Source organism: Pteropus medius, unplaced genomic scaffold (genome assembly GCF_902729225.1).
Source record: "Pteropus medius unplaced genomic scaffold, Ma_sr-lr_union100, whole genome shotgun sequence".
Classification (NCBI taxonomy): domain Eukaryota; kingdom Metazoa; phylum Chordata; class Mammalia; order Chiroptera; family Pteropodidae; genus Pteropus; species Pteropus medius.
In genome coordinates this window covers 1,741,891-1,758,931 of record NW_024351735.1, presented here as the reverse complement: position 1 = coordinate 1,758,931, position 17,041 = coordinate 1,741,891, and the positions used below count along the sequence as shown (strand labels likewise).

At 36.5% G+C, this 17,041-nt stretch overlaps 1 protein-coding gene across 1 annotated transcript in view; it reads right to left on the bottom strand.

The window, feature by feature from the left end:
• PPP2CB (protein phosphatase 2 catalytic subunit beta) overlaps positions 1-15,237 on the bottom strand; it is a 30,612-nt gene extending 15,375 nt beyond the window's left edge. Inside the window, exon 1 of the mRNA XM_039846437.1 lies at positions 14,772-15,237. Coding sequence (XP_039702371.1) covers positions 14,772-14,873 — 102 coding nt within the window. The 5' untranslated portion in view covers positions 14,874-15,237. The remainder of the gene's footprint in view (positions 1-14,771) is intronic.
• Between the last annotated feature and the right edge of the window lie 1,804 nt (positions 15,238-17,041).

Genomic DNA, 17,041 nt, shown 5'->3' with positions numbered 1-17,041 from the left:
GCACTTTATTGCTTCTCTTTGGCATATCTGAAGGCCAGCATAACTACTCTGTGCTTTGAGGCCATTATGAAGTAAAATAAGGGTTACTTGAACACAAGCACTGCAATAGTGCACAGTCGATCTGTTAACTGAGATGGCTACTAAGTAACTAAGAGTGAGGATCATGTATATGATCCAGGGAGACTCTGGACAAATGGATGAGTCACATCTTGGGAGAGACAGAGCAGGACAGCAAGATTACCTCTTATTACTCAGAATGGTGTACAATTTAAAACTTATGAATGGTTTATTTCTGGACTTTTCCATTTAATATTTTCAGACAGTGGCTAACCTCGGGTAATTGAAACTATAGGTAATGGGGGACTACTGTATTAAATGAAAGCAAGCAGTCACAAATTTTCATATATTGTATGATTCCATTTACATTAAATGTCCATAATAGGCAAATCTACAGAGAAAGTAGATTAGTGGCTGCCTAGGGCTGGGGGATCTGGGAGGTAATGGCAAAGGGGTGTAGAGTTTCTTCTGGGAGTAATAAAAATGTTCTAAAATTGTGGTGATGGATCCATACCTGTAAATGTACTAAAAGCCACTGAACTGTGCACTCTAAATAGGTTAATTGTATGGTATAGGAATTGTATCTCTATAAAGTTTTTTTAAAAAAAAAATTTATTTACTGGCTAAAATAGGTCGTTACGAATTATTCAACTTCTCTAATAAAGAGACATTCTTACACCAATTCATAAGCCAACCTTCAACTTCTTTACTCCAACTATTTTATATTTAATGAGGCAAATTAGAATATACCAGAAGGCCCTGAAGTTAGTTTCTATACAAACAATGGCAGATTAAATGCACAGACTAAAATCAAGTTCATTATACCTCCTCTATTTTGCAACTCTGCCTAATAGGAAAAAGATCCCAGAATCAAAAAGAAAACAAAAATGCCTCTGAAGGCCTGTAATAAAATAGATATGATCAAAGTATATGTACCTTCCCACCAATACTCCAGAAGAGATTAGTAGGGCTAATTTTAGACCTCTTTACTTGTTATGTACAAACTTCTGATAAGCTATTTATCACATTTCCAGGTCTATGAGAGATTACGAACAGAAAACCATGAAGGATAAGAGGTAAGAACTGGGACTAACACAGATATATAAACTAAGATTAAGAAACAACCCCACAGCGAAAATAATGGTAGTGAAAATGACACTGGGCAACAAAAGTCATTTGAAGATTCAAGTAGGGCCCAGGGAGGAGAGCTAAGACTAGGGGGAGAGTGGGACTTTAGGGACAGACACTTCTCTGACCCTCTAAAGAGCATTTAAAAACACGGATTTAGGGTTTCTCTATACATAATGTAAGTTCCTATTTTTCTGCATCTTTGTCAACAGACTTTTAATACTCTTGCCAATTACTGGGTGTAAAATAGTTTCTTTTAATTTGCACCTCTGATATGTCTTAGAAAGCGGCTTTTTGTGTTTACTGGTCATTGGATTTCTTTTTGTGAAATGCCTACTCACAAAATTAGCTTAATTTTTCTATTAGGTTGTTTATACTTTCCCTATTGATTTGTACCAGTTTTCTTTTTTAGTATTATAAATATTTACCTTTTATTGGTTTCATGCATTTTAAATATCTTCTCACAGTCTGGGGATGGTGTTTTCATTTTGCTTAAGTGTTATTAAAGGTTTTTTTGTATTTGTTTCTAAACTTTAAGATAGCCAAATTTATCGCTTTTCCCTCTTTATGGATATTTGAGTCTTGTTTTAGAAACTGTTTCCTACACAGAGATCAGAAAGGCATTCCTGTATTTTTATACATGAATGTTCTTACTTTCACATTTAACAAGTTTTTAATCCAGAGCTGGAATTTGTTACATGGTATAATGTAGGGATTCATTTTATTATTCCTAATGTTTAGCCAACTGGCTCAGCATTATTTACTATACAGTGCCATCCTTTCTTCATTAATTTATAATGCCTCCTCCACCAAGCTTTAGAAAAGACTCATGTCTGTTTCCTGATTTCTTAAAACTAGAAACAACCTTATATACGCTCTCAGATTCCCCTTAACATTATTTACTGAAGGAGCTGCCTGTCTCTTGAACTGCTTTGCTGTCTAACCACTGTGCTGTAACACATGAAACTAATATAAAATAATGCTGAGTGTCAACTATAATTGAAAAATTTTTTAAAGTGAGGGAGAAGGTGAAGAGGAACAAGAAGTTCAAATTTCCAGTTATAAAATAAATAAAATTGACTCGAGTCACATAACATTAAGATTTAACAAGTTAATGCTATTTTTAACAACTTAAAAATCAACTAAAGGGAACATTATCAAAAACAAAGGAAAGATTATTTAATATATAGTACTTGTACTGGACAACATTTATCAGGTTAACAAACCATTCACTCTGATGTACAACATACGCAGCAATCACTTGACACATCGAAATATTCCTGAAGAGTAAGGTTCATGTATTCACGAAACAAATATTTGTCTGTTGTAGGCCAGGCACCAGAGATAGAGAAACAGGTAAACCCTCTAGCCTCAACACACTCAACCAAACAAAATAAAAACATCTGTATACAAAAAGGGTTAAAAAAAGAGAAGCCTGGGAAAATATTTATAGTACACAAGATAACAGAAACACATTGACATGTGTAATATAAAGATATTTGTAGAATAAATCACAATTTGTCTTAAAAATCATTGATTCTGTCAATCTCAAGAGGTCACATTTCCGAGAAATCCTAAGAAACTATATATTTTTGAAAAAGAGCATTTGAGAATACGAAGTTCTGAATTAGCCATCTTTGTTTAAAATGTTTAATAGAAAAGGGCCTGTAACTATTTTTATACTAATTGACTTAAAATGTAATTTAAAGTTATATTTTTCTGCATATTAATATCAGAAAGTTAATTTTTAAGTCTAGGTAAAGAGGTTTTCTAGTGATGGCTTCTTAATAGTTCCATGACTTATAATATTGAAACTACTAGGTTTTATTGAAAAATATTTATTCACTTAATATACAGATAAGTGAATGTAGCAGTTTTCAAAGTATGACCCAAGGGGATGTTCAGAGGTAATAGATTTACTATTGTTGTTTTACATAATAAACACTTTTGAAATGTCTGTTTTAATTGCCAATACAGTAAGCATCAACACAACTAAGATAAACAAAGGCCCTTTGCAGTCCGTAAGTGTTAAGAGTATAAAGGGTCATGAAACTAAAAAGCTTAAAAATTGCTTATTAATGCATCTGTTTTGTTGACCTACATGTAACATGAAACAGACCAAACAAAGGGTAAGTAGGTTCACATTTCTAGACTTGTATCCTAGTCACTTCGACTTGTTTTCAATGACTAGTAGTATTCTATTACATTAATCCAAGATACTGTTAGAATAAATAAAACAAAATCACAATGAAAGTTTGTATATACATTGTAGGAATCACAAAGAAAGTCGATCTTCAGAGTGACCTACGCCAACTAGATGCACGCAGCTGACTTTTAATTTCAAGTGATTCTAAGTAGTAGGGACAATGGCAAGTTCTAGTATAACAGAAGTGTTCTCTCCAGGTTTCTAAAACATTTCTAACATATGATTTTGACTGTGGCTACAATCTTTAATTTATACAAAATTTCCAAACTTGTCTCTCCAGCTTTCCTTCCGATTCTAGGCTACCAAATATTCTTCCAATAAATACTGTCTGTTTCTGTTTAAATCAGCCTGGTAGACTTCCCAAGTTACGAACTATGTAGCCCTTATTTTTTCTTCTCTTTGCCTATAATTAGTTAAAATGAGATTATATGTATAGAAGTCTTTTGAAAATATGGATTCTCCTCTTAGTTCGACTCTAACTGTGTAACCTTAAGACCTATATATCCTTCAGTTTCTTCACTTAGACTAGGTATTTATGAGTCTGTATCTTTAAAATAGGAAGTCTTATCTTCCACGTGCATACTCTAGAAATAGCTATTCTTTTCCAAACAGAAATTCTTTAAGGAATGATTCTTAGCTGCATGGCAAAAGATAGTATTTTATTATCATCCTGTCACTGAAATTATTATTATTATTTTTTTTGGTGGAGGGAAGAATACTTAAACTATGAGTTAATTTTTCTCACATAAGAAGACTGGAGGTAGGCAGCCCTGGATTGGCACAGCTTCTCAAGGGCCATCAGGGCAGTGGACTCTTTCCATCTACCTTCTTTGCCACCTTTAATAAACAGAATGCCATCTCATGGTCACAAAATAGTGGTGCACCTCTAGGCAATGTATCTGGTACCCTATTTAGCAAGGTGACAGAATGGGCAAAAGACCAAAGGGTACATGCCAGCCTAGTCTATCCATTTGACAAAGGTTTCCCAGAATTCTCAGCTACTCGTCACATCTCACTGGCCATTAAAGACACATGCTCCTTACTGCCCCAACCAATCATAAATGTGATTTTCTGTTAAAATGAGGGTAGAGTCACTAAAGGTATAATTCCAATTAGAAGTGAAGGGAATTTTAGAGATGATCAAGCATCTCCTAAAGGGTCTTACAAATGGCTCAGAAATGTCTAAGATCAGATAGGAACCAATATTTTAACCAAATTTATTCCATAAGACGGTTCTTAATTTTGTTCTGAAAAATAATCAAACTGAATAGCACAAATCATTAGAAAATTCGATCAGAGCTTATGTCATCTATTTATTATTTTTTCTTTTAAATCAATAACTGGCTGATTTGAACTCTGAAAGGAAATCTACTTCATGTATGACTATCTTACTGTCTTACTTTAAATTCAGAAATAAGAAGCACCAAAATGTAATTATCCAATTGTTATTTTAAAGATATATTAACCCAACACAGGTTTTCTAAAACTACCGGATGGGTTAAGATATAGCAGTCCCCCCTTATCTGTGATTTCAGTTACCTGAGGTCAACCAAGGTCTGAAAATACTAAATGGAAAATTCCAGAAATAAACAATTACTGTTTTAAATTGCACACCATTCTGAGCAGTATAATGAAATCTTGTGCGATCTGCCTCAGGGCCTGACTCATCCCTTTGTCCAGTATATCCATGCTGTATACACTTAGCCACCCATTAGTCACTTAGTAACTGGCTTGGTGATCAGATCGACTGTTGGGTTATTGTAGTCCTTGTGTTCAAGTAACCTTTATTTTATTTACTAATGGCCCCAAAGCCATTCGAATAACTTTTATTACAGTATATTGTTAAAACTGTTCTATTTTATTCTTAATGTTGTTAACCTCTTATCTTGCCTAACTTATAAAGTAAATTTTATCATAGGTATGTATAGGAAAAACATATTGTATATAGAGTTTGGTACTGTCCAAGGTTTCAGGCCTCCACTGGGGGTGTTGGAATGTATCCCCTGCAGATAAGGGGGGAACTACTGCATATGAGAGAGTATGTATATGTGTGTATGTCTTATAATATTTCCTGAGTTTTTATCTACATAGTATAGTGAAGAAAATACCTGGCAGGCCAGTGTGAGCCACCTCCACCCCTTATTTTATCTCCAGTCCACAGATCTCCTGTTTTTAAACACTTAATTTATAACCCACACCCTTTATTCGGATTCCTAGCTCACCAAGTGGTCTTACTGTAACATCACTTTGGCTTGCCTTCAAGGAAAGAATGTGTTGGACAGGTAGAAATATATAGTTCACCTGATACTTAGAATTCTCAATGTAAAAACCTTTGTGTGTCTGGAGTTCCCAAGGTCACCCCTAGGTTTGGTGGGTGTTTTGCAAAGAAGACCCACAGAACTCAGCACATAGTCATACTCATGGCTGTGACTTGTTACAGGAAATGGATATGAAGCAAAATCAGCAAAGGGAAAGGCAAATGGGGCAAAGTCCTGAGTAAATCAGCTGCAAGCTTCCAAGAGTCCTCTCCCATTCTTGTCACACAGAGTACACTTAATGCCTGCAGCAACGTGAGTTGTGACAACACACTTGAAATGCTGTCTACCAGGAAAGTTCATTAACGGACTCAGTGCCCAAGATTTGTAATTGGGAGCTGGTACCTTTTGCCTAGCATGTACCAAAATTTCTGATTGTCAGAAGGAAAGCATGTGTCAGCATAAATTACATGGTCTCCATACACAGTTTAGGCACAATGAGCCATTCTTAACGGGGAATGGTGGGAACCCTGCCCAAATCCTGTTTCCAGACACTAGCCAAGAGCAACCTTGAAATGAGGACTTTCTGTACACCTTGCGATTCTATATGTAATTTCATAAGTGTTCTCTAATGTGACTTAGCAGCCAAAGTTTAATTATCTTTAAGACATGGATAAGACCAAGTTTAAACTTGTAAAGTGAAGGACTGTGGTGGTGATTAAGTGCCACTTTACAGACATACATACAGGCAAATAGCTGTTATTAATGCTGTGACACTGCTGTATACCTATCCATTTAAACTTGTTTCCTTTCTCACCCATTTATGACATAATCTTTCTGGATGCTATAAATCAAATCTATCTTAGAAAATCTAAGATTTGGGGATGACATTCACATATAATAAAATGAACAAAATATTTTCCCTGCTAGCCATGTTTTAGAAGTGCAGAATAGGTAAACAGACTCAAGTCTCCTCCACCTCCCAACAGATGACATTCTATTTTTGTGTTGGGGCACACTGCCAGAGCCACATTAAAAAGCCACTGTATTTGGTTTTGGCAGTCAGTATATAAATTTTCTTTCCATCTCTATTTAGCAAATATAAAACATTAAAGGTTATCTCTTACTCTCTAGGCAAATTAATCTACAGAAAGCCATAGAACAGACCGATGTCTCAAACAGATGAAATTAAATGAAGTGAAAAATTCCACAGGGCTAGGTTAATATAAGCAGGGTGCTTGTCCTCCTTTGTTACAAGGTTTTTCCATAAATGACAGTTGACCTTTTTAAAAAAAATAAATAAATAAAATAACAATAAAATAAACCTTTCCTTTTAGTTAAACAATAGTCAAGTGTCTGCAGGCCAATCAATGTCAAGCTTGGAAATGCAAGAATAAATTACATACTGTTGAAATTTCAAAAGACTGAAGTTTGTAAATGTACATAGACCAAGATATATTGTTGTGAAAAAAGTTTTAGGATATTATACCTATGATCCCATTTAATAAAAACAATACACCACAAACACCCATCCCCTCTCCAACACACATTTTTTTGCACACGGAGAAGAGAGCCTGGAAGACTGTTTTCTCCGAGGTAGGAGGGCAGTGGATGGGCAAGGTGGGTGCCACATTTCTGAGATGACTGAATTAAAAAAAATATATATGTATTAGCTATTAAATCTGAAAAAAATAACTTTTTAAACTTCGAAACAAATTCCAGATGGCAATAGATTATGAAACAACTGCCGTGCCATATCCATATCATGGAATTTTATTCAGCCATAAAAAGGAATGAAGTACTTCTACATGCAACAACATGGAAGAATCTTGAAAATATTCTAAGTGAAAAAAGCCAGACACGAAAGACTACAGATTGTATGGTTCAACTTATATAAAACGTCTAGAATAAGCAAATCCATAGAGACAGAATGTAGATTAGTGGATTCCACAGTTTGGGGGAGTGATTGCTAATGGGTACAGGGTTTCTTATTTATTTATTTATTTTTTGGAGTGATGAAAATGTTCTGGAATTAGGTTGTGATGATGACTGGAAAACTTTATGAATATACTAAAACCACTTAATTGTGTTCTTTGAAAGATGACTTTTATGGTAATGTGAATAAAAAATTCACATTACCATAAAAGTCATAAAAAATCGTATGAGGAAAACACCAAAACTAAATGTGAAATATTGTTGTAGCTCAATGGAGTTAAAATAATCTAGTGGATTTGAATTCTACCCAATCGTTTCTCTTCAACAAAGGCAGTTCTCACTTCGCATAATCCCTATGTGCATGAATTTCAATTACCATGGTTTAGTTAAATAACATCAGGCCCAGAACAACGTGGTTCAAACATAAGTTACTACAGTATATTTACTATAATTACATAAAGTAAAAATTTTACTGCTAGTATGTAAATCACTACATAAACAAGAGGTGCAGTATCATGATCAGTCATGAACAATGACCAATCAACATTCTTTCTTTCGAAGTCTTTCACAGCACATCTGTTCGCACCCTGACACCAAAGTGTGTAATAGTTGCATTGCCTCCTTATCTTCCAGCAATAAACTCATGTGACATGTTATAAAAGTAGAAACTCAAAAGAAGGATTTGGTCAATAATGATGAAATTGCAGCAAAGAAATAAAAAGTGGTAATGCTGGAAATTAAATTCAAATAAAAAACTTATTAGAAAAATAGCTGACTGTGGGAATGCTGGCAACTGCTGCCACTGGAGAGACTCTAGATACACAGCCAGAAAATAAATAAGTAGACTTGGTGACATAAATGAGGAAAGCAGATGTGAAGAAAAGGATGAAGATATCCAAGAGGAAGTGATGCTGGCAAAAATCTCATTAAATGAACTCTCAGACATATTCCATCCACAACACTGAAAGCACGAAGGAGAAAATGTTGGAAGCTAATCCAAACTTTAAAAAGGTAAATTTATCAGAATCTTAGCATATTCCACAAAGTAAGATTTCTCAAAATCCAATATGGAATTTCTGTATCAGAATACCTGTCATGCTCTTTTTAAAAATGCACATTCTTAGACCTGCCCAACACATAATAAAATCAGTCTCTGGGATGGAGTCAAGAAATTTGAATTTTTAAATTTGCTTTCCAAGTGATTCTTGGGTACACACAAAGCTTAAGGAAAAGTTGGATAATTTTGACTAGAGGAAAATGTTAAAATGTACAGTAAAAATTTAAAAACTGGGAAAGAATATTGTAAACATTTTAAAATGGCTAATTTTCTTCATTTTCAGAGTTTACAGAATCGAGAAAAGACAAGATGTTATGAAATTTAGAAACTTTACATCCTACCCACTCTATTCTGATAAATCTACCCATGTTTTCTTCATGTATTTTGGTATTTTCATTTATTTATTGTTTATTAAAGTTCTTGTCACCTAAAATCTGTTATGAAGTAAAAACCTGTGTAGTGAAGACTTAACCTCACCCAAAGAGAGGTCTGGCCTTTGCCCCTGGGTACTAGGAGGTGGTCACCATGGGATGCTTGATGAGAGTATCTTTGCCTGCACACTTTGACCATTGGACAGCCCAATGATGTGATTTATGCCGGGGGATTTGGGTGACCTGGTATCAGTTCTGCCTGTGGAGGACCTGGAGATTAATGATGTCAGCCTCTCCTGAATTCTGCACTATGCATCTCCTCCCTTGGCTGATTTTAATCTGTATTCTTTCTAATAAACTGTAATCATGAATTTAACAGCTTTCAATTAGTTCTGTATGTCCATCCTGTGAATTACTGAAACTGAGAGTGGTTTTGGAACCCACTGAACTTGCAACTGGTGTCAGAAGTATGTGTGGTCTTGGGAACTGTGCCCTCTAACTCCGCAATATCTTTTTAAATCACAAAAGTAAACTATATTACAAAGAATTTGAAAGGCTTCTCTGGCCGCTCTATTAAAAGAACCTCCTAAGCTCAAACCCATCACTCTCCCCATCCTCTGCTTTTTCTTCCCAGCAAGAATCATTACCCAACATACTATCGAATTTTCTTATAATCTGTCCCCTCTTCTGTTTGTAGCTGAATCTCCAGCACTTTAAACAAGGTCCAGAGCACATAGAAGCGTCAACTAGAATTTATTAAATGTACAGCGTAAATACACAGTGGCAGCATTTATTCAACCGCTCCTCTCTTTTCTTCCTCGTTTCCCACAGAATAAGTGCCTCCTTTGCAACTAAAGCAATGGCAAGATTGCACTGCACCTTATTCAGGACATAAATAACATATGGAAATCTTTCAAAGGTAGAAGAAACTTTCTAATTATTTTCCTCTCTATGATACGGGAAGAGCAAAATTAAACTATAATGCACACACTATATCTTGCACATTAAAAAAAAATAATTTTATGCTAAGAAGTCAGTTCAAATAAAGTTTCAGCTAAGATTAAACAGGGAAGGACATTTAATTTCACCTGCCATCCCACTCGCAAAACGATTGTTTTATTTGTATAAAATACTATTTAATAGATCTTTAATAGAATTTAGCACATTTTTGAACTGTATCATAGTGCTATTATAGTACAAGTTAGTAATATCAGGATGCATGTACCTCAAGATTGTCATTTACTTCTTTTTAATCACAGAAGTATTTCAGTCAAAGGACAGCCTGCAAGGGGCAATAAACTGTCCCAGACTACAAGAGGCGGCAAAGAAAGTATAAGCTTGAACTGCCTCATTCCCAAGAAAGGAAACTGTATTTGTTAATGCGCAAGCCTCTTTCCCTAATTATGATTATTAAGGAAATTCAGATTTGAAAAGCTACATGCAGAGAGTATTCTACAACATCTGGTCATTAATAAACGGTTAGTATAAAAGAAAAAATTTCTTCATGCAAGTTAAAGAACCAGGATTAGGTTTACATTTCACTACATTTATAAGGAGAATTATAAAGAAATCAGTTCAACACAATTAAAAATTCCCATTTAAACTAATGTAGACTCAAATTTTTCACACACATTCGAGTATGTCTATTTTAATGCCATTCTTAGAAAAACTAAGTTCAGAAAATAGTGAGTTTATACAGTCTAAAATGCAGTCATAATTTTGGTATGAACTTTATCTTCAATGTCTGACATTTTAGTTTCCTTCCACCAAAAGACTTCATAGCATTTATCTTTAAAAGCCTGTGAAGGAAAAATTTCTGCAAAATTTTCAAATTAGAATAAAAGGCATTTGTTGCAAATAAAACTACTCCATGTGAAAAGAAAATTTATAATATAAATATCTTCATTTAATCTATGGATATAATTTAACATACATATGCAGTCAAGAAATGATTAATTGATTTTTAAAAAGTCTGCTTTCTAGTCATCAGCAATAGTTCATGCTAGTCTGGTTTGGTTTAGTTTCTTTATCTGTCTGCTATGAGGTTGACAATTTGTTCAGTCAGTAGATTTGGGTTTTAACCTCAGACTCCACCGTAATCATGTCATTCTTTGTTATAATAAGAAAGAAGGAACTACTTTCTATATCATTGCATTTTAAACTGTATCAATGGACCACCAAAGCTGGCACTACTCCTTGTTCAAGGGAAGTTAAAATGAAAGCACCAGTTAAGGTTTTTGTCTGTTGAGACTATTTTTTACTTATTTATTTAGTTCGTTAGTTATAGTCTGTCAAAGAAAAGTAATCCAAGAGATTTTTCTCAACTCACAAAAATCATTCATTTTGATCAGGATCTAATTTTCATCAAGATGGTTTTAGGTATTTGGGAATTTAAGCCTGCCGTTTTACATTTCTGAAGTAACATCCTAAAGATATTTCTGCTTATTATAAGGCTGAGGCCAGGACCAAGAAATATATCCATTAGTCCAATATAAAATTAACGTATTTATACTCCTATACAAGCCTCAAAATTTTTCTAAGTAGGCACTATACAATCAGAATGAAGATCAGCTAACACACCAACAGGCTCAATTTCCCTTCCTAGAGTATCATCACCATAGTTCTTTAGTATAAAAGAAAGTTCATCAGGTCAAAGAGCCTAAAAAATGTCTTCCTGAGATTCTGCCAAGAGTTAAATATAGTTCTAGTCACAGAATGTCCTGAACAGTGCCAGACTGGCTCTCTAGGCACACCATCTTTTAAAATTACTGTGCATACTGCTGTTGCAGGAATGAGTAGCAGAAATAATTTCTCTATACACGACTCAAATTTACAATTAGCTTCAAAAGTTGGACTGCTAATTTAATGTTAAGAGCTAGTCTTCTCAGAAGATATGCCTTACTATTTTATGCAAACAACTTTTCTCTAGACAGAAATCCACCTTGAAGGCAAGACATACCATAACCATTCATTTTTGTTGTTGTTATTCTTCAATTCATTTTTGTTGTTGTTATTCTTCAATTGGCATTAGGATGGATTTCATTTTTGCCACTACCCCAAAATAGGGCCTTTACCAGTATCACTTTGGTCTTAATTTCAGGTGACTCATTTTTTAGGCAATCAAAGTCAAAACAGAAACAATTTTTAGGAAAAACCACCATCATATAAAGTAACTTTCCAGAGTAGTATTTCCAATAGACTCCAAAAATCATGCCAATAAAAAAAAAATTAATTAAAATCTAGACACAAAGATATAAAGAGAAAGATGATTTATAAAATTGGGCTTAACTTTTCATTTTTCTTTTATATTCTTTCTAAAAGCCTACCATTCTGACCCTGGAAGAGTTGAGCGAGTATTAAGTAGACCAAATGAAGAGTGAAGTTACTTCACAAAATTGCTACCAACCCCAGTACTTTTTGCTTCAGATAACAAGGACCACAAGAAATACTGAAACTGTATTTTTCAGGATTCTCTAGCCACTATATAAAAAACTTCTTTTGAAGTACATTTACCAGAGAGAAGCCATATCTATTTATTCTGAATCTTTTTCTAAAACAAAATGGGGCGACAGATTTAAAACAAGATAAAATAGCTATATTTAGTTTTAGTTTTTCTTCATTTTTCATTGAGTGCTTCAGGACTTTATACAGGTCCTATTCTCTATATTCACAACCAATCCAGGAGATGCGCAAATATTATCCCTGTCTTACAGATAAGGAATCAGATGCGCAAAGACACTGGCAGCTATCAATCTGTGGAGCCAGGGTGAACTCAAGCTGACTTCTTGAGTTCATGATACATAAACACTACACTTGTCAGGAAAAAAAAGAGGATGGGATAGAGATATAAAATAGAACTAGAGACTAAAGTTAGATGATAAAAAATACATATACCACAAAAAATACACATATCACAGTTGTTAGAAGAGGGCAGCAAAACTAAACATTGTTCAGAAGGGTAAAGAGAAAGGGATACTACCACACCTCTCCATCTCATTGCCAATCCCACCAAAGGGGTGGAGGACAATGATAAATGGGGATTTTCACTCACAAATTCATGTTTACTGCATAAGTATAAATATTCAAAGAAAAAAGTGGATTAAGATATAAGCTTATATATACACCTATAAGGTCCTAGGAACCTTCAATGTGTTTAGGAGTCAAAGTAAAAATAACTGTTCTTGACAAATACAGATAGCTTCCTAGAATGATTAAAACTCAACTGTCATTTCTCTAGGAAAACATCTTAAAATTATTAGAGTCAAAGGAAAAACAGATTCAACTTCCACCTTTGTCTATAACCTCAAGCGTGTACACACACACACACACACACACACACGTTCATAGTGAAGGTAACTGACTCAGCTAATTTCAAAACGACATTTCGCTTGACACTAGAGCTTGAGAGAGATTTAAAACGTAAATTTTAAGGCTCATAAAATTATAGGTTATCGCACAAGAAAAACTGAATGTCTACTTTAAGCTATAAATTAACAGTTTCGCAAAAAGAAAAATACCACTTGGTTGGCAGTTCTATTTACAGAAATAACTTCTGTGTTAAATAGTTATTTAATATATGAAGTTCCTATGCAACACTACAGTTTACAACACTACTTTAACTTAATATTAGCTATTACTCCTCCATCCCTAATTAAGCTGTTTAATTTTGAGGCCCTTATTAATAACAATGACGAAATCTTTCATTCTTAAGTGTGTTTCTGAGGCATCTCGACTTCCCAACATAATGATCAAGTCTTATAAGTTATGGCTTAAAAATACAAAGCAACTCAAGAGCATTAAAGAATAAATTACCTCATTACTCCTTCAGAGGGGATGTTTTTATGCAAAAACGTATAAAATTATTTTGCCCAATATTATTAAAGATAAACGAGAAAAACTCTAAAGTAGATGGAGTCCAAAATAATTCCAGCAATTAAGAAAGGGACATATAAAGAATTCAGAAAGCTGTCTAAGATCCCACAATCAAGAACGACTGTAAACAGTTCCACCACCCGCACACTGTATTACTCTTTGGAATAGGAAGGAAAAAAACCCTTTATATATCACAAAAAAGGAAAGAACTTTCTGAAAAGTGCTACCCTACACGAAAAACACATACTTCATTTATCATTTCAAGAAAGCACTGTTGCCAAACTTAAGATCTGCTGTCTTTCTGAAAATCAACATTTTGCTTCCAAGAGTCTCTCTACGTGAAGACCAGACACCATCTGTTACGGTTACAACTAAAGTCAACCTCTATTTTAGAAATCAGTCTATCACACCCACCTTTCTACAAATGCTTCACATTCCAAGTTAGTGATTTTTGAAGGGCCCGATTCACCTACGAAAAATCCTTCGTTTATTAACAAGGTCGTTAATAGTAACAACATCCAGGTCAATCTTCGGTGCATTTTCTAATAAGAGATTGCATTAAACTAATTGGCCAGCATTGTAAAGCTTTGAGATTGCTCGTCCACATATGAAATGAGTGTCAATAACTCCCCCAAAGAGTGTCAGTGACCCCAATCAAACATAGGACGTGGATTCTGGTTGCCACGTTTCTCTCGCCCATCTACTCGGACCCCTTAGGCCAGTAACGTGAGCACACGCCGGGGCCAGGACGGAGGAGCCCGGAAAGGACAGCTCAACGCCCCGGGGTCTGGACCGGCCCAGCTCCGCCGGGCACAGAGCGGCCGGGCCCGGGAAAGGGCCACCGTGGCCCACTCCCAACCAGCCCCGCTCCGATATCTCTTTTCTTTTACCTTTTCGCACAGCGTCCGCACTTGGTTCTCGTTCAGCTGTTTACACTCGTTCAGCTGCTCGACCCACTGGTCCAGCTCCTTGGTGAACGCCTTGTCGTCCATGGCGGCCGGGTCCCCGCCGCCGCCCTCCCCCCTCCCCGCCCCCACCCACCCCCGCCCCGGGCGCTGCTCCCCTCTCCCGCCGCCGCCGCCAGCTCCCAGCGGGACCAGAGAGAGCCGGGGAGCGCGGCCGCTGGCCCCGCGCCCCGCCCAAGCCCAGCGGGCGGCTCCGGGCGCGCGGCCTCCAGCAGACCCCCGGCCGCCCGGCCGCGCGCCCCGGGAGTCGGTGAAAGGCGCGGGGAAGCGTGCGGGGGCGCGGCGCGGGACTTCGGCGCAGCTCCCACCCGACGACGGCCACTCGCTGCCTCCTACCGCCCGCTGGCCTCTCTCGCCCCTTCTCTCTCGCCCTTTCTCTTCCCTCCCTCCGGGTTTCCGTCATCGCCCGGGCATTTCCGCCGGGAAAAGGCGAGCAGGCTGCGCCGCCGCCAGGGCGAAGGACGCGAGGAGGGATGTTGCGCCTCCGTGTGGCTCGGCGGAGAAACGGCCCCAGCGAGGCAAGGATTCCACCACTTGCTCCCTCCTTCCGCTCGTCGTTTTCCCCCACTTCGGGTGCAGACCGAGCTCTCCCCGTTCTTTCTTCACGCCTTTTTTTCTGGGAACCTTGTCCCCACCTTAGTCTCCTGCAGTGCTTTTTCAGCGCCCTGTTGGAGGATTGGGGAAGCTTGTGCCTTTTCTCAACAACATTGTCTTCCCAGAGTCTAGCATTCTCCCACAGGAAGCATTCAATATTGAGTGAATAAGTGAGTTCTTTCTAGCCTTATCTCTGCCACTAACTAGCTGTGGGGCCCTAACAGCTCGAATCTCCCCATTTGGCATCAGAAAAATGAGGTGATTGTTCTGCATCTTGTTCTGTGGCCCTACCAGATCCAGCATTCTTCACTGCGTTTACCAGTGTTTACGCAATGTTCTAATAATTTGTTCACTCACCAGATATTTACCGAGCAACTGCTGCCAGATTCCTTGAAGAACAAGTACTAAATAACCATACTTCCTCTATTTGAGGTACATACAACTGCTGCTGAACCCTAGAGGAGGGCAATATCCTGTATCAAAAGGCAAGGGTTCCTTCCAATCTTGCTTTGCCAAATTCCCAGCTGTTTTTGGACAATCAAAAAAAAAAAAAAAAAAATCTCCCCAAGACTCAGATTCTTTATCAAAAGGGCTCAGTAAGGCCTACTTTTTCAGATTGTGAAAATCAAATTTTACAAGTGCCTATCCAATAGTACAGTATTGTAGTCCCCCAGGCAACAGCTACAGAAAGGTCGATTTGAACTGAAATTTGAACTTTCTCCCCAGGCAAAACCTTGAAAGTTGCCTGGAGTAGAGCAAAGATGTTCTAAGGAATTTGTTTTGTTTTGTTTTGTGGCAGAGGACAAATGTGTGAAAGCCCATGATTTTCTACTAAAATCTCCTTGCAATACTTTTTTTTGGTGACTTTTCTTATGGTGGTAAAACATAAATTTTACTATTTTAACCATTTTAAAGCATATAACTCAATAGCATTAAGAACATTCACAATGTGGAGCGACCCTCACCTGAATGATCTGTAGAACTTTTTTATAATCCCAAACTGTGCCAATTAAACAATAATTGTCAATCTTCCAATATACATATACCTTTATATATTATTTGTCATAAATCTCAGAAGAGCCCTTTCCCTGATATTCTAAAGATGCATTTGGTGCTTATTCTTACACTTTTATTTGCATTATCGATTTAATTCTAATTTGCATTTTCCCATATTATATCATATTCCATTGACTCTAAGATAACATTTTTTTACACAACATCTCTGAAATTGAGTCGTATCTTACAATTAACGACATTGTAGATTCAATCAAATCCCCCGAGAATGAGGTTTTATAGCCAAAGAGCTATGTTCAAGTTACTTTATTTTGGTCTCTCCCCACCCTTCATTTCAGCATGTGGTGATTGTACTCATTTAATAGCTAAATTTGTTTCTGCTTGCATATAATTTGTTACTCCCATCTTTTAGTTTTCTTAATATATGGAACATTATCTAAGCTTCCAAAAGTAAAATTTATCCAAAAAGTTGAATTCAGAAAAATGTCATTCTTGCCCTCATCCCTTCACCCTGTTCTCCCCAACTCTTTGTAGGTAACCAGCTTCTTTTTTTTTTCCTGTATTCTTTTATGCAAAAATATGTATAT